At 43.0% G+C, this 18,356-nt stretch overlaps 1 protein-coding gene and 1 pseudogene across 1 annotated transcript in view; both read right to left on the reverse strand.

Moving 5' to 3' along the window:
* YWHAZ (tyrosine 3-monooxygenase/tryptophan 5-monooxygenase activation protein zeta) overlaps nt 1-12,052 on the reverse strand; it is a 33,529-nt gene extending 21,477 nt beyond the window's left edge. The window contains exons 1-2 of the mRNA XM_012455845.3: nt 11,891-12,052; nt 8,518-8,822 (exon numbers count right to left, since the gene is read on the reverse strand). Of these exons, the coding sequence (XP_012311268.1) occupies nt 8,518-8,811 (294 nt within the window). The 5' untranslated portion in view covers nt 8,812-8,822; nt 11,891-12,052. The remainder of the gene's footprint in view (nt 1-8,517; nt 8,823-11,890) is intronic.
* LOC105719670 (elongin-C-like) lies at nt 350-6,625 on the reverse strand (annotated as a pseudogene).
* Nucleotides 12,053-18,356: the final 6,304 nt, after the last annotated feature.

The raw sequence follows: 18,356 nt of genomic DNA on the forward strand, positions 1-18,356 counted from the left end.
GAATAAAAACTGCTACATTAAATCAGATTCAGAGAAGTGTCTCCCTCCAGATCATGAATGCCAGCAAAATAATCCTAGAAGGAATCAGTTTTAAGAACATCTGAAAACAAATTTGAAATGTTACTCCTAAAGATCAAAAGTGAAATATTAACAAGTATCAAAAAGAACTTAATGAGCATTTTTTATTATTATTATTATTGTACTTCTAGGGTACATGTGCAGATCATGCAGGATTGTTGCATAGGTACATACATGGCAAGGTGGTTTGCTGCCTCCATCCCCCCGACCCCCGCTACCACCCCGTCACCTATATCTTGCATTTCTCCCCATGTCATCCCTTCCCAAGCTCCCCATCCCCCTAATGAGCAGTTTTAAGTGTAAACTCTTCTCCTCTCCCCTAGGATCCTGGCCTGGGCTGAAGTATCCCACAAACCAAGGTCCAATTTACCAGTATTTCCATCACAATGCTTTTTGTTGGTGGTGGTGTTTAAAACGCCTCATTTTTCATAGGACTTTTTAGCTTGTATGTATGTGCACTCTATGTATTATGGATAAACTCCGTAAGGGGACTATATTTTATCAACCCCTTTTTAAAAAACGTTAAAGACCAGCTTTTCCACGTTCAATGAATTTGCAGTACTCTTACCTCTTTATTATACGTGCACATGCCTATTTCCCTCTCCAGACTGAACAGCAGGGACTTTTACATTTATTTTTGTAATGCACAGGGCTTATAAAATAGCAAGTCATCAAACATTAAATATAAAAAATTTCAGCTTTTTAAAGTTCTCTTAAATTTAAATCCAAACTTTATAAATCAAACCACAATAAAGTGACGTCAGAGGTACAAAAGGTAAGCAGTGTATTTGCTATTTAAGACCACCACGGGGTGTATTAATTAAACAATTTCCCCAAAACATCCTAGAGGTAGATAGTATTACTCCCATTTTGAAGATGTGGAAACAGAGTCACAGAGAAATTCAGTATAACTTGCCCCAAATCACACAATGAATCCAAAATTCAAAAAGTCTGCATGGCCCGTGATAAGTTCTATCACCTCTCTTAAAGTAGGCAGTACACACTTTAGCATCCTTTACTTTTAAAGTCATTACTCTTAGAAAAAGCAGATTACTTGCTATATCTTATTTCCAAACATCTTCCAAATAGTGCTAAAGGACTCATCAAATTGTTGAACTGAGAACTTGCTTGTTCTAGGTCAGAACTACAGCTTGCCTATAATACTACCCTCAACTGTCAATTCCACAGAATCACATTTTAAATAGGTATTTTGCATAATATTTTCATCAAGTGTCTCTTGGTTGAACGTGGTCCAAGTATGTCATTCTCAACTCTGGACAATGTTTATTACGTTTTAAGGAACAAGAAAATTATGAGCTGAATGCTCAGTCTTGGATCAACAATAGGTCTTTTTGAGAAAAGTATTTGTAATTAATCACTTAGATGAGAAACATTCTGCTCACCACTGGGTTTCTTGGTAATAACACTAATTTTTAAAAACTCTAGATCTCAAAAATTGTTTGCAAGTTAGAAATTAAGTGCCACTGAAAAAACGTTTCGGGGCCAGGCATGGTGGGTCATGCCTATAAACCCAGCATTTTGAGAGGCCGAGGTGGGTGGATCACCTGAGGTCAGGAGTTCAAGATCAGCCTGGCCAACATGGCGAAACCCCATCTCCACTAAAAATAGAAAAATTAGCTGGGCATGGTGGCGGCCCCGGTAGTCCCAGCCACTTGGGAGATTGGGGAGGGAGAATCACTTATACCTGGGACGTGGAGGTTGCAGTGAGGTGAGATCTTGCCACTGGACAACAGGGAGAGACTCCTGTCTCAGAAAAAAAACAAAAAAACAATGACGACAAAAAACAAAAAATGTTTCTAACTTCCCAACTCATTAGATGACCCAAATAAAATACGAATACAACAAAAATTGGGGATTCCCTGCAAATTTAATGCAATAATCTTTCTTAGATTTTAAAGTTCAACACATGCATACAGGCCAACTCATTAAGGAAATCTTTATATTGGTCTGCTTAACTTTATGGATTAGTACTTGGCTGAAACTATCCTTATATTCTTTTACCTATTACCACTGTAAGCACATTTTTCATTTGTGAGAGAAAGGAAGGCTCACAACAAATTCTGTCAATAGAAATCCACAAGAGCTTACATGATGAAACTCTTTAAATAACCTATCCAATAAAAATAAAAGGGCGGGTGTTACACAAAATGATCCGACTGATATCAAGTCAGCTATATTCATCCACATTGCTTTGGTGCCTAAAAATCCACATTATTGGAAAATAAAAAGAATGGCAATAAAAAAAAAATTAGTGAAATCTGCCAATATGTAAAACTCTATCCTACACTACCCTACTACTTCCATCTCATTATACCTTACCAGAAAACATGAAACTAAATCAATGACAACTGCTAATGCACAGTAACTTTTACCGATACAAGTTTTTCATAATTATAGGAATTAGTGACTAGAGAACAAGGAAATTACCTGTTACATAGAAATACACATAATAAAAAAGATAGAACTGCTGATATGGTGGCCAAGCACACCATTCTTCCCACACCAAAATTTAAATTTGTGCCATCTAAATATATCAAAGCATATATTCCTTCAGTGTACTTTACAAATAAACATTTTCAAAGAGAATGAAAGAATAGAGCCAATCCTCTGATGTTGGAAGACAGATAATCAAGATGAAAATAGGTTCTAACTCAGAGAAATGAAGCAGAAACCCTCAGGCCATAAAGATGATAATTAGCAATGGTATTTATCAAGGACAGTGAGAAGACCAAACTAAAGCTAAAAGTCTCTTGCAGGGAATTTTGGCAAGGATCAAGCAAATAGATGGAATAAAATCAGCGTTTTAGAAAGATTAGAATAAGAAATATATGCAACATAGTCCAAGTGAATGACCACAAGCAGCAGTAAAAAGATGTTTATAATTCAGCTTTTGTTCATTAAAAGTACATGAAGTTATCCTTATAGTATCATTTTCTTATTTGGCAATGTGCACTTTTCTGAGTGTAATCCTGGGAACTATACAATTCAGCATCAATGTAAAAGATTGGGAACCAATGATCTGGGAAATATCAACAGCTTGTAATCTGAAAATAAAGTCAAAGATGAGCCGAACAAATGTCATGTGATTAAGTCTAGAAAAATGCTAAAATTGGACAGTTATAAAGGACAGGCAGTTTCAAAAGGAAGAGGAACTCTGGCTTTGAGTATACTGAAACTAACAGCAGTTCTAAGTCCCCTAAAACTTTGAGTAGTGTTTATTCTCAATGTAAAACTGTCAGAGTAAAGCAAAAGCTATGGAAACTAGGATGAAATCACAATACGGAACCCAGGAATTCTACCAAAAAAAATTCTAAGAGGATTATTAGAATTTCAATAAACAACATGCTAAGTTTTAAAACTTACTTGATATCAGGACATCCGTCATTTTTGCTTAAAAATTCTCTCTCTCACACACACTTCAATATAAATATGCCAAGAGTAACTTACTTTGGAATAAAAAATTTGTGAAATTAATCCAAATAATCCAATGACATTTAATTCAGTATAAAGGCAGACCTAGTTTCCCTTCCTATCAAACAGCAAATGCCTCTACCTTGCCATTTCCCTGCCTTTATTTTCACAATTTCCACTTCATATACCTCAGACTTTTTATATTTGTACAAAATACGTCACTGGGTGTGGCACTTCACGTTAAAAAAAATACTGAACTTTATTACCAAAGACACTGTCCAATTTTTTCCTTCCTGAGACCACAATGGGAATTCTTTATACTTTGAAACATACCAAAACCACAAAGACATTTAAATATACAGTATATCTTAATAAAATGGTAATAATAGATATAACACTATAGAATTCTTTGGAGAAGTCCTTATTCCAATGAGCTGCCTAGTGATTTTCATCTTAAAAACTAACTCTACAGAGCAGTTTTTAAAGCCCAAGGCATGTAATAATACATTCAAACTAAGAGAGACCCAAAAGCTGTTTGCTTTCTTATTTAATGGTAGTTCTGTGGGCTGGAGATACAAATCAGTGCCCCATAACCACACCTTAAAATTGCGCTGAGCAAATTAAAATGTAGAGCAGCAATAAAATAGAACTCAAATTAACAGAATCACTATTAAGATTACTCAACTGCAGTTGCCAACTGTTAGGTTAGACACACAATTTTACACTGCTTCCTCTCCTAGACCTCCAATAAAGTCATTCTTTGCGTATAGCAGATTTTAAATTTTAAAAATCTTTGAAAATCTGATGGCTGACATGGACCTTCCGCCCAGAAAAATATACAATTTTAAAGACTTCTTAATCTTTTTTTTAACAGTTTATTATAATTTATTTTATACAACAATTTAGGAAGTTTGCAGCTATCAGCAGTTCTAGTGCAATTTCAGGTACAATTGGGAATTCGAGAATCTCGGCGGAGCTGTTAGTGTAGTGAACCTTGTACATAAAATACATGCATACTTTTGACAGCACATGTGAAGGTATCTCTCTGAAACTGACCTCTGGTTTCATTCTCAGCAAATTGACCTGGGCCACTCAACATGGCTTTTACCATGCCTGATGTTAATGCATGTTCTCTTTTTACAATAAATTCATGGCCATCAGATGCTATCAATTTAACATACGGCATCAGGGCCTTCACAGCCCCACCATAGATAGGTTTTCTCCTCTCCATCCATTTTGTTCTTATGAAATTCTACTTTGCTTCCCCAGGAACTTTAGTAGTTTCCTGGAGCTCCATTTCCGCCCAGCCCGAGACTCACTCATCACCCCCACAGCCAACATAGCCGGGTCCTCCCGAACTGCCACAGCTCCTATTCCAGGGCTGACCTCCCACCCCCAGCTGCCTGCTCCTGTGGGTTCTGGGGCAGTCGGAAGAAACCAATCTTCTAAATCCTATTCATGGACTGTGAGTTAAGAGACCCCTGCACTACTATTACAGGCAGGCTCACACTTAAACAGAACAGAAAAGCTGAGATAAACAGGACACAGAGGTAGTCAAGGTGCTTTACCTGACTCTCATTCCCTACAACCCTGTGAGATGAGTATTCCTATTTAATTGAGCTCAGTTTTCTCAGAGGAACTAAGTGATTTCCTCAGGCCATGCATCTATTAAATGGTAAAACTAGTTTGACTCAAAATCTTGAGCTCTATTATTCACCTCGACATACTTCTTTTGAGTTTAAAATAGGCCTCCGAGACTGTATTTCCTTGGTGTTCATTTCATCATGTGTAAGTTAAAAACTACTCAATTTTTGGCTGCCATCTTTCAGGTTTAAAGAGGTACCAGTGTTGAGTCCCTCCCCAACTACCAAGAGAACTTTTGTCTAAGCAACTGGCAGGAAAGGCAGATTGCATTAGTTCACATTGCAGTTTCAAATTAACACATGGAAGAGAAGAACCCCAAGTTCTTTTACATAATGAAAAGTCCACATTGTGAAGAACATGCCAGTGACCACTTCCCATGGTAATACTCTACTAACTCATGTAAAAAGCAACACGGTCCCAGCTCTTTGCTTATTAAATGATTAAACAATTAATAAATACAGGTAACCAGAATGGGTTACCAAAGAGCTCTTCAGAAAAACTCAGAAGCTCTTCAGAAAAATTCAGAACTTTGGAGATTAGTTGTTTTTTGTAGGAAGAAAGAGTGTATTTTCATAGCTATTATAAAATAGGTGCTCAATATAAAAAAGCTGGTTATCACTAATGTCACCAGCCAATACCATTAATTCTGCAAAGGAATAACCTGCTTATTTTTCTCAAATTAAAATATATATATATATATCAAAGCTCAGAAAACGCTGAAGTAATAAAAAATTATATTAATTTTTTTATCATGTAAGATCTTAAAAATATAATTGAAACATTTTTACTAATCATTAAGTACAATGGTTTGAAAATCTTCTCTAGTAGAAACATCAGTTCTGCTACATTTTATTCTTCCACTTCACTAGAAAGGGGAAAAGGAATTTTATGCAAGATGCTGCCAGAGTCAACGTGACCTCTTTGAAAAGGATGGTAGGAAAAAGAAGCCTACTATCTGTAAATATCAAATTTTCCCAAGCAGAAAAAGAAAAAGCCAGGGAAATTTTGTAGTGCTGCTGACCTAATTCTATTCTTTTTCTCAAAAGAAGCCTTTATGCTTAACAAATATTTGAGCATCTACTACACGTTATGAGTATGCAAAGATCACTAATATTCTTAACAAAAGACTAAGGCTGGAAGCAAATGCTTGCTTAGAATTCTCTTCGAAGTCATTTGTGTAGTAAAGGAATTAAACTGTCATTCATCCAAACTTTCAAAGTGTAAATGCCATTTAACCTTTTAGAGAAGCCAGTGCTATTCTGGAGGGTAACAACATGAGTAGGAACCAGAATCAACCTCCTTAATAATCCTAACAAAAAGCAGCTATTAATATTAAGAGATTATCTTGTCATTCTCACCTACTCGTTCTACGCAAAAAAATTTTCTTGATAAGGAAACCAAAGGGAAGCATAGTTAAAACTGCTACAAGTTGGACCGAGTGCGATAGCTCACACCTGTAATCCCAGCACTTTGGGAGGCCAAGGTGGGTGGATCACCTGAGGTCAGGAGTTCGAGACCAGCCTGGCTGACATAGTGAAACCCGTCTCTACTAAAAATACAAAAAATTAGCTGGGCATGGTTGCGTGTGTCTCCTGAGGCAGGAGAATTGTTTGAACTGGAACCTGCGAGGCAGAGGTTGCAGTGAGCCAAGATCGTGCCATTGCACTCCAGTCTGGGCAACAAGTGCAAAACTGTCTCAAAAAAAAAAACAAAAACAAAAAAACCTGCAGTAAGTCTTTTCCTAGGAAAAGACAATGACAGGAACTTTTATACTTTGCATATGGAAAGCATGCACATACCTACCTGGTATTGCAAATAAGCATGTTAGTAAAAAGTAAATGTTACATTCCTTTTAGTTCCTAAAATTGACTTTTGTCTTAAGGGAAATTTTAACTTGTAACACATCCTTTGAAGCCAAAATAAAAACTTTTTGATCAGGTGTAATTGGGGAAAACACACCAGACTGAACAAAAACTGAGTTATACGTACACAGATACTAGTTAGTAAGGAGAGCAGGAAAAAACCCAATACATTTTTTATTATAGAAAAAAATCATATTTTCAAATTTTAAATATTCTTATTACCTGAGCAAAATCTCAAGATAGGCATTTGTTACCTGGCCTCAATAAAAGCATGATATTCCATTTTTCAACTTAGAGATAAATGGCTATCATTGTAAAGGTTTCAATAAGCAAAAAACAAAAAGATACCCCCAAGACAGATATCTCATGAGTTTGTGACTGGGAACTCAAATAAGCACTTAAAAAAAAAATCACTATTCTTTAAAAAGACAGTGTGAAGTAAACACCATTTGAGAAAAATACAGTTTAGGAACTAATGCTATTCCATTAGTAAATACAAGTGTAAAGAAATGATCGTATCATCACAACTTTAACAAAAACCTCAAACCCACAACCACATCAGATTACTCATTAACAGTAATTCTTCCATAAACAAGGTTCATATAGTAAGTAACACACCTGGATTTCCATACTGAGTCCCAGATTCAGTAACCTGTCCAGAAAAATCGAAATGTTGTCCCTCTTTGTGTATCAGAGCCGTGCCATACTGGTAAGGGTAACCACTTAGAAAAACCACTTTAAATATTATTCCAAAAACTGCCAGCTTGGTTGGATTTTCTACTAGTTTATCCTCAAATTTAAACTATTCTTGATCAAAAAGCGTTGTTTTTGTATGACAGATTAAAATTAACCAAAATTTAGTTTAATTCTTTTAAGTACAATGCTTCAACACAGTTAAGTACTGAATACTTAAAATACTTGATTGAAACTGGAAAGTCAAGCTTTGAGTTACCCATAACCTTTCACCATGGTTGTTGAGTATTCAAAATTTACTTTCAACAATTCAATGCAGGAAGAGGCTTCATAGTTGTGAGGTCAGTTTTCTGCATGGCTGACTCATTACATTAACATTATAGCGGCTAATCCAAAGAGTACTATTTCTACAATGAGTATCCTATTACATCTCTCTTACATAAAATATGCAAAATCCCTTTATCCATAGATGTACATTTAAGATAATCAGCTACAGAGCTACTACAAATATTCTACCAAAAACAATAATACTATTAGTGTATCTTTTCAATTAATATAAAATATAATACTAAAGTCTATTATTTTTAACAAAACAACTGTTTCATAATCATTGTTGCAATTGTTCTACATAAACATATCTATAATCGTATTAACATCTTTTTAGTCATGACACCATAAAGACTTCTAAATTTGGAACACACAATGTTAGAAGGAAGAGAAAAACCAAAGAAAAAGTTGAGAGTAATGTAACTGATACTCATAGGAACCCTACAGTATAATGAAGTCAGACTGAATGTGTAATTCTCACCAGTACATCATTGCAGATATCTCTTAGCTCCGTCTCAATTTTCTCTCTGTATTCTCGAGCCATCTGCTGTTTTTTCTCAGCACCTTCCGTCTTTTGTTCAATACTTGAGACGACCCTCCAAGATGACCTACGGGCTCCTACAACATTTTTATAAGCAACTGAGAGAAGATTCCTCTCCTCATTGGATAATTCAGCTCCTTGCTCAGTTACAGACTTCATGCAGGCTGCCATGTCATCATATCGCTCAGCCTGCTCGGCCAGTTTGGCCTTCTGAACCAGCTCATTTTTATCCATGACTGAATGTTCTGCAGGGGGGGAAAAAAGGAGTATTTTAAATTTTTCCCATCAAAATAAACAGAGTCAAAATTATACCTGTGGTAAGTGAGCCTTATTAAAACCTGAAACATAATTGCCTGTGGAAGATTGTTCACACGATTAAAATGCAGCATCACAAAAGGATAGTCAGAAAAGGGGAAAAAATTTTAGCATACTCAGCATCAGAAGTAAACTTACAGCCATTAACAACATCAGTGTAGCAAAACTAAAATTTCATTATCTCATTTCAATTCAGAAGATCCACATTTCACATAAGGTCAAAAGCACTTCCAAAAGCTGCCTTAAAAACTACTCCCCTAATCTTACTTGACCAAAGTCTCAACTCAATTCCAATACCACTAAGTGATACAAAATAAAGCAGCTTTTCTTCCTTTAGTAAATGCAACTGCTTACAGAACATCTGGATTTCTGTCATACTTCCAGAATCGTAATTCATGTCAGTTTAATGTATTTCATGTCTTTTTACTTTCATAATAAGGAGTGATTAAATTTTAGTTTTACCCTCACTCCAAATCTACTAGGTCTCTGCAACATTTGCCAGCCGATCATAGCATAACAATTTGGGGGAGGCATAGCCAAACTGCTTGTTCTCAGATATTTTTAGTGTAAAGCCAGCACAAAAGACCAACATCTAACTGACCCTAATGCCTCAACTCTTTATCGTGTTGCATGTCCACAGGCTTTAAAAATACCCACGAGTCATGGCCCTTCAACTCTTACTGTGAGTACTAAAATACATCACATTGGAAGAACTTAATTTACAAGTGTTTCCAATGTCATGGCTCCAGTTGCAATGTATTAAGTGCCGCATTTTGCTTCTAGCCGTCACCGTCACAATAATTGGATGCTATCACTCAAGCTGTCCTTTACCGTGACTACCCACCTAATTCTCTTTCCCTCGCATTTTATAGTTTCCTAGACCTTTTCAATTTACCTCAGCTACATTTTTCTGGAAAGACATCCTTTTCGAAGTTGCTAAACAGCACAAAGATACTAATCCACAGAATAAACGACTTTAGAGGAAAATATACACATGAATGAAGTGTATATTTTAAATTAGAAGGTGAACAGAAGAGCCATTATCACCCACCCACCTTGGGAGCTGACTCCCGAATATTAATTATCTTTTACCTTCCCAGGGAAATCCCACAATACTTTTTTAACCAAATGAGAGAACATGTCCTCACATTTTAAGCAAGTAACTAGCTAATTTGGATGCAAGGTACTGGCTCACACATAAACTATTTAACCTTTATGACGACATGCTTTTCCTCAGGTCTCTATATATTATTAATTTTTCCCTTAGGAACTGAGAAACGCTCTCTGGTTAATTCTGCTTCCAACGAAAAATGATTCAAAACCAGTACAAAGGATTCTCTCCCCCACCACTTGTGTACAAGAGGAAGTGGATAAGGTTTCTCACACAGTAACGATTGCTCCAAGGCCTCGCCTCTACACTGCGGGCAGGACTCACCGCACCCATTTAACCCTTACCTGACTTGAGATGTCGGTTAGGGTGAAACGAAAACGAGCAGACCCGGACTTTAAAGTGCAAATCCTCGGGTCCGCGTATCCGCAACCACCCCACTCCAGGCTCCGCCCAAGCCCGAGCCTCCGCTCAAGTCCCCGACTCTCCTCCTTTGTCATGGCGGATCTGTGTCAGGGAGCCCAACCTACTGCTGAGTGTTAATTCCCCCCCAACCGGAGCCAGGGGGAGGAGCAGCCCGCGCCCCCGCCCCCGCTCAAGTCGTAGGGGGAGCGAAGCCGCCCGACCCCGGGGCAGAGACGCCAGAGACGCCCGCAGAAGCGGAACCACTACCATCCCCGCCGCGGACACACCCCGCTCTCCCACCCAGCGCTTTCCCCGCCACCGATCAGCGCCGGTGCCCGCGTACACCATCTCTAAGGGCCCGACAGCTGCAGGTGGGGGAGGGGACGAGAGCCACACCCAGCAGAGCAGGCCACCAGCGACAGCTCTGCTCAGGCTCACCCGCCCCCAAAGCAGGATGTGCGTCCCCAAAGCGGCAGAGGGACCCTCCAGTTCTAGTCGCTCCGGCACGAGTGCCTATCGCGGGATCCCCACCCCGCTCTCTACCCCAACCTGGGCTCACAGCCCCAGTCCGCGCCTTCCCTGACGGTTCATAAGAAGCAAAGAAAGTCGGCCCCATCCCCCACCCCCGCCAAGAAAATTCAAGCCCTTCCCCCCACCGCAGAGCCCAGGAAATTCAGCTCTAGGTCCCAGGCGAGCCCCACCCCAAAACCTCACCCCGCAGTGGGCTCCCCTCCCGCCGGCGAGCGGCCTCGCCCGGGTCTACTGGCGGGCGCCGCCGGGCCGGGCCTGGGCTCCGATCCGCTCTCGGCCAGGCCCTTCCCTCCCGCCTGTGTCCCCGAGGCCCCCCGCCCCTCCCCGCCGCGCTGCCGCCTCCCGGGGTGGGGGAGGGCCGGGTCCCGCCACCGCTGCGCCCAGCGCGGAGGCTGCGCGAGGGGGAGGGAGAGCGGGGGAGGGAGAGCGGGGGAGGGGAAGGAAGGGGCGGCCGAGGGAGAGGGGAGGAGGCGGCCTCACCTGCGCCACTGCGATGCCCGCCGCCGCCGTCGCCGAGTCATTATCTCGAGCGGAAGCGAGAAGGGCAGCGAGGGAGGGAGTAGGAGCCCGCAGAAACAAGGGTGGGGACGAATCGCGGCCGGCGGCGCCCCGGCCATGCCTCGTCCACCTTCGGGAGCAGGCGACGGGGGATCCCCGGGGATCTCGCGTGTGGGCGCTCTCCCCACCCTCGGGAGCGGGACAGGGGAGCGAGCACCGATCGGGGCTGGGGCGTCGATGCGGAAACAAGGAGCGGGAGGCGGCCGCTAGCCGCCCGCCCGAGCCCAGCGGAAGAGGAGCCGCCGCCCGTGTCTGCTGAGGAGACTCCGCCTCAGCCCGGCGCCGCCACCGTGGGGCGAGCGGGGATGAGGGAACAGGATGAGGACGGCTCCCACGCGTTCGGAAGGCTGGCCTGGGACAGGAGGAGCGGGGAGCGGCGGCGGCCGGGTTCCTCACCTGTGTCCGGAGCGGGTGGTGGCGGCGGACGGACAGGGGCTCAGCAGTCTCTGGGCGGCGGCGGCAGCGGCGGCGAGGCTGAGACTCTGTCCCTGGATCTCGCTGCTCACAGGCTACAGCCGCTCCGCAGACACGGGGTTTCCTCCAATCACCAGCCCCGGCAGCAGGGGCACCACACGCACGATGACGTCAAACGCTGCTATGGCAACCGTTGATTAGTGCCCACAGCGATCGGGGCCCCGCGCAACCGCCGCTCCCCGGCGCGCGTCCTGCCCGCCCGCGCTGGAGGGCGAGCGGAGGAGCGCGCGTCCTCGCCCGCTACCGCCACTCCCCCACCCGGCTCGGCTCCCAGCTCCTCTACGCTTGTCCGGAGTGCACCTAGACGGGAAGCTGCTTTTTTTCTTTTCCTCCCCAACGCAAATCCCCCCACTCCTCGCCTTCCCCTTAGGTCCCCGACGCCCTCTCCCCTGCAGCCTCCACCGGCCCACTCTACCTCTAAGCCTGCGGGAAGGCAGCTGTCTCCCTACCCCTACCCCCACCTTAGCTTTTGCTCAGCCGATCTGCGCTTGCGCCAGTCACTCCTCTGGAAGGGGCTCCCGTTCAGCAACATCCGGGACTTTTCACATCCCCCAACCCCCTCCCCGAGGCCCGGCCCGCCCTGCCCTCCGTGCTTCGCGGTGGTCACTGTCCCAGGGCCGTCCCGGGGCAGGATGACGAGGGTGGGTCGGCGGCTGCGGCTTTGTGATCAGGACTTGCAGGGTGGGGACCCTGGGGCGAGGGCAGGGCGCGTCGCAAGGCAAGGGAGGGTTGTGTGTGGTGCGCTCTCCTCACCCGGCGGGGTCGACCAGGGGGCGCGGCCGCTCCCGGCTTTCCTTCCGCCGTCTCGGCTTTACCTGCTGGCTCGGGGGAAGCAGGACCTTTTATGGCTCGGAAACGGGAGTGAGGCATCCAGCCCCAGGAGTGTGGCTGAGTGATGGGGAGGTGTTCCAATCGGGAGCTCGGGGTCTGCGCTCGGTGACAGCGCGAGGGGACAATGGGTGGGCACCGAGATGGCGAGGTGGGCCGGGCCGGGCGGAGCCGGCGGGAGGTCAGGCCTGGAAGGAGGCGCGGCAGCTTTAGGGAAGCCAGAGTTCGGAGGGGAAAGGACAGCCTTCTTCGGCGGGCGGCTGGAGCTGGTCCTGGCAGACCTGACCCGGAGACAGGCGGTCAGGCGTGACCGCACGGGCCCGTTTTTCGTAGGCTAGGTTTTCCTACCCAAATAAAGCTTTCACGTGAAGACCTCACACTGCAGTGATTTAAGACATGACGATCATTACCTTTTTGTCTTCCAAAAGCAAGGTTTGAGGGACGTCGTAGTCCCCAGGGCCCCAGCTGGCGGTGGGAGTGGGCCACAGGCCAGGTGAAGAGCGGGGACGGAGCCCGGAAGAGGGGGAAGGAGAAGGGCGGAAATTACAGGTGCCTGAACCGGTAGGGCCTCCGCCCAGTTGACTTAAGGAAGTTCAGAAACATTGACAGTGTGATCTCTGCCCCTTCCCTCTTTAAACGTGTTCGGGCTAAGAAAAGCACTAGTGCTGGATGACCTGCAAAACCACTTGCAACAGTCATGGAAAGTGTATGGTTAGCAAAGAGAGAGCTTGGAACTCTTCATTTTACCCTTGTGTAAACTCCCCATTGATGCTTCCAGCGTATCTTTATTGAGCTGACCAAAGAGCCTCCGTTCAGCCTCAAGTTCTCTACATAATTTAGTTTCTCGGTAGTAGACACGAAGTGTGAGCCCTCACTCTTCCATTTCACTCTTTCCTACATAATACAGTGGACCACAAGGCTGGTGTACAAATTACTTTTTGCTTGACATGACAAATAGCATTTAGCTAGGATAGACCAGAAAGAGAGTTTCCAGTGACCGGTTCAATTTCAGTGGGTTTTGTGTTGTTTTTCACGAGTTCCCAAATCAGTGCAGACTCATGGTAGGTTAACTGGATGAACAAATTGGACTTTTATTTCTGAGATGTTGGAGTCAACTAGCTTTGACTCCCAAGTAAATTCTTTTAGGGCTTGACTCACTTAAAATGACTAATATTTCAAAAGCTATTTTTTTTTTACAGTTGTTTCCAGTTTTGTTGTAGGCACCAGCAATTTGACAAAGGATACTAAGTTAATTGTTTTCTAAAATGGAAATTCATGTTTCCTTAATGTCTCAAATATATGTCTATGTAGAGTATATGCCTTTTGTTTTAGAGAAGTTGAGGGGTTTCTCTGTATAAATAAATTGTGGATTTACTTTGGGAAACAGCTAAGTTAGGCTTTTGCCTCATGCTTTAATAGCAAGGCCTTTTTTTTTTTTTTTTTTTTTTTTTTTTTGAGACAGTCTCACTCTGTTGCCCAAACTGGAATGCAGTGGCCTCATCTTGGCTCACTGCAACCTCCACCTCCCCAGTTCAAGTGATTCTTCTGTCTCAGCCCTGCAAGTAGCTGGGATTACAGGCGTCCACCACTACGCCCAAATAATTTTTTGTATTTTTAGTAGAGACAGGGTTTCACTATGTTGGCCAGGCTAGTCTCGAACTCTTGATCTCGTGAGCCACCTGCCTCAGCCTCCCAAAGTTGTGGGATTATAGGTGTGAGCCACTGCGCCCGGCCGGCAAGCCATTTTTTAGTGCAGCAATAGGTGCTGTTAGGTTTTACATACTTAAGTCAACGTGTCCGCACAATAAAGATATAACAGCCGGGCGCGGTGGCTCACGCCTGTAATCCCAGCACTTTGGGAGGCCGAGGCGGGTGGATCACGAGGTCAAGAGATTGAGATCATCCTGGTCAACATGGTGAAACCCCGTCTCTACTAAAAATACAAAAAATTAGCTGGGCATAGTGGCGCGTGCCTGTAATCCCAGCTACTCGGGAGGCTGAGGCAGGAAAATTGCCTGAACCCAGGAGGCGGAGGTTGCGGTGAGCCGAGATCGCGCCATTGCACTCCAGCCTGGGTAACAAGAGCGAAACTCCGTCTCAAAAAAAAAAAAAAAAAAAAAAAAAAGATATAACAAAGCTGCAAGAAAGGAACGGGATGTTATGAAAGCCCTGAAGAAAAGGTATTTTGAGAAATAAGGAATAACCTATGACACACAGAGCTGAATAAATAGAACCTATGAACTCTGGGAAAGTTGCCGGAGATTTTCACTAACACCCTGACCTGTTTTATTTTCTTCGATGCACAACTCTTACCTCAGTCAACTTGGTTAACCTCTCTGTGCTTTTATAGCCATGGCAATAAAATACTGGCAATAAAATCACTTACCTCATTAGGTGATGCTGAGGAATAAACGAATATACACATATGTATATTTCTTACACAGAGTAACCTAGCTACTATTATTCATTTGTAAATGGATATATCTGACTGATATTTCTAGTGTTCAAAGAATTGTAAAGATGAAATGAAACCATTCTTTTTGATTTTTAGGAAACTTCAGTACCAGAAAGAAACCATATTTTTAAAGTATCTTCTAAAAGTAGAAATGCCTATTTGTGCTTCTTAGTACTAATGAGACAGGAGTGATGAGAGTGAACATTGATTCCTCTATAGGGGACTGTGATGATCTCTTCAGAGCTATACATCAATGTATAATGCTATACATTAAAATGAGAAAGAGGCCAGGCACAGTGGTTAACTCTTGTAATCCCAGCACTTTGGGAGGCTGAGGCAGGCAGACGGCTTGAGCCCAGGAGTTCGAGACCAACCTGGGCAACATGGCAAAACCCCTTCTCTACAAAAAACACAAAAAGTAGCTGCTCATGGTGGCATGTGTCTGCAGTCCCAGCTACTGGGCAAGCTGAGGTGGGATGATGATTTGAGCGGACTGTATTGATGATATGGCAGTTATATGATATTTTAAATATAATCACAATTTAGTCAGGGTATGATTTCATTTCAATATTGTGTTTTATTTGGAGAAATGCAGCATAGTGCAGAAGCTTTTGCAGCAGAACAGAGACTAAATCTTGGTTTGTCATTCAGAAGAACTGCGTGACCTTAGGTTTCTGAATTGGACATACTAATTTCCAATCCTATTAGGTTGTTGCAGTGATTTCATGAGAAAGTAAGGAAAGGGCTACCGACATGTAGTGCACCAGATCATGCGTATCTGTTGTTGAAATAATCTGCAATTACTGGCAGAGACAAGCTAGCTATTCACCAAACCCATTTTTCTCCTCTTGTTGCCACAGTTGGACTCCATTGCCCATTCTCCTTTGCAGTTACATGTGGCCATGTTACTGAGTGCTAGCTAATGGGATATGACGGCAGTCATGTGCTCCACTTGCAGGCCTGGTCCATCAAACCTCCCTGTTTGAATGTTCATTCCATCCCTGTTTTGCTGGATGAATGGAGAGGATTCCCAGACCCTAGAGGAGGGTGAGATCTTAAAATGAAGACATCCTGGGTCCCTGGAAACCTATGAAAGCCTGCCTCAATCATCTTGGAGTCTGAGGGATAACTTCTATTTTTAGGCCACTGCAATTGACATTTTTTCTGTTAAAACAGCTAGCACTGTAATATCTGTGAAAGTCACTGGCAAATCTAAAATATGGGAAAGATTTTTTTTAAAGGAAAAAATAAAAGGGGAGGAAAAATGAGAGTAAGAAGAGGGTAACTGATCTTTCAATAAAAGACAGTTGAAAGAAATACAGGCCAAGTGCAGTGGCTCATGCTTGTAATCCCAGGTCTCTGGGAGGCTGAGGCAGATGTATTGCTTGAGCCCATGAGTTGGAGACCAGCCTGGGCAACATGGTGAAACCCCATCAATACAGAAAATAGAGAATTAACTGTGTGTGTGTGTGCGCCTGTAATACCAGCTACTTGGGCGGCTGAGGCAGGAGGATTGATCACTTGAGCCTGGGAGGTCGAGGCTGTAGTGAGCTGTGATAGCATCACTGCACTCCAGCCTGGGTGACAGAGTGACATCTGGTCTCAGAAAAAGAAAAGAACAATATAAATATTCTCAACTATTCTGTTGACTTCTAGAATGATCTTAGAAAAGTAACATTTCCTCACTTAATTTTTTTTTTTAATTTGAGACGGAGTCTTGCTCTGTCTCCTAGGCTAACGTACAGTGCCATGATCTCGGCTCACTGCAACCTCCGCCTCCTGGGTTCAAGCAATTCTCCTGGGTCAGCCTCCCAGGTAGTTGGGATTACAGGAGCCCGCCACCGCACCCGGCTAATTTTTGTATTTTTAGTAGAGACAGAGTTTCACCATGTTGACCAGGCTGGTCTTGAACTCCTGACCTTGTTCCACCCTCCTCAGCCTCCCAAAGTGCTAGGATTACAGGCATGAGCCACTGCGCCTGGCCAATTCTTAATCTATTTAATAGTGTTACTATACTTTTTATTTGATATCATCTTCTATGTTAGCCTTATTTTTCTTAAAAAAAAAAAAGTGTTTTAAACCCATACCTATTAACTTTATTCCTACATCGCAGACTCTAGCCCTCTGTTCTATGGTACTTTCGCGACAGACTGCTTTTAAAAAACAGGAAAGCCACGCTGTGGGAGGATCGCTTGAGCCCAGAAGTTCTGGACTATAGCGTGCTATACTATCTGGGTGTCTGCACTATGTTTAGCATTAACATGATGACCTCCTGGGAGCAGGAGACCACCAGGTTGCCTAAGGAGGAGTGAACTTGTGCAGGTCAGAAATGGAACAGATCCAAGCTCCTATGCTAATCAGTAGTGGCATCGTGCCCATGAATAGCCACTGCACTCCAACCTGGGCAACATAGTGAGACCTTGTCTCTTTAGAAAAAAGAAAAAAGAAAGCTATGGTAACTGTGAGATCTCATTTCATACATGTCATGAAGCATTTAATGTGGACCCACTGGTCAGAGATTATGCTAGTTGTTGGTGATAAGGTTGGATAAGTCATGGACCTTCCCTAAAGGAGCTCGTAGTTTAGGGACAGGGAAACACTAAATTCAGCTACAGTACAGCACAGTGAGGTAAGGGATAATGGAAGTGAGCAAATTATACTTTAAGAAATCTGAGCTCTGAGTACAAACTGTCCATGGAGAGGTTGAAGTTTCCCTACAAAAACTCATTCATCTTACAAATTACTGATTTGTAATATTGACTGTGATGTGTTATCACCACAATCAATTTTACTGTCCTCATTGCATTTAAAATTTTGCAGTTAAATTTTTAGTTTCCTTACATCCTTACCATATAGGTTACTCTTTGATGGATACTGCATGTCTTCCACCTTAAGATCACAAACAGACATTTTCTGAAGTTTTCCTATTTTCCTATAATCATTTTCAAATACCTGCTTTTCCTTAGACTCTTCAGATAGTGTTCTATTTCCTTGTACTCCAGAATTTTTAGTAGCTGTTATGTTGTGGCAGTGATTGTTTTTCTGTTATATGTCAATAAGGGAACTTTCTTCCAGTCTCAGAGTTGGCCAACCAACAGATAAAAT

This window comes from Aotus nancymaae, unplaced genomic scaffold, assembly GCF_030222135.1.
Source record: "Aotus nancymaae isolate 86718 unplaced genomic scaffold, 86718_ANA_hifiasm-v0.15.2.pri h1tg000036l, whole genome shotgun sequence".
Lineage (NCBI taxonomy): Eukaryota > Metazoa > Chordata > Mammalia > Primates > Aotidae > Aotus > Aotus nancymaae.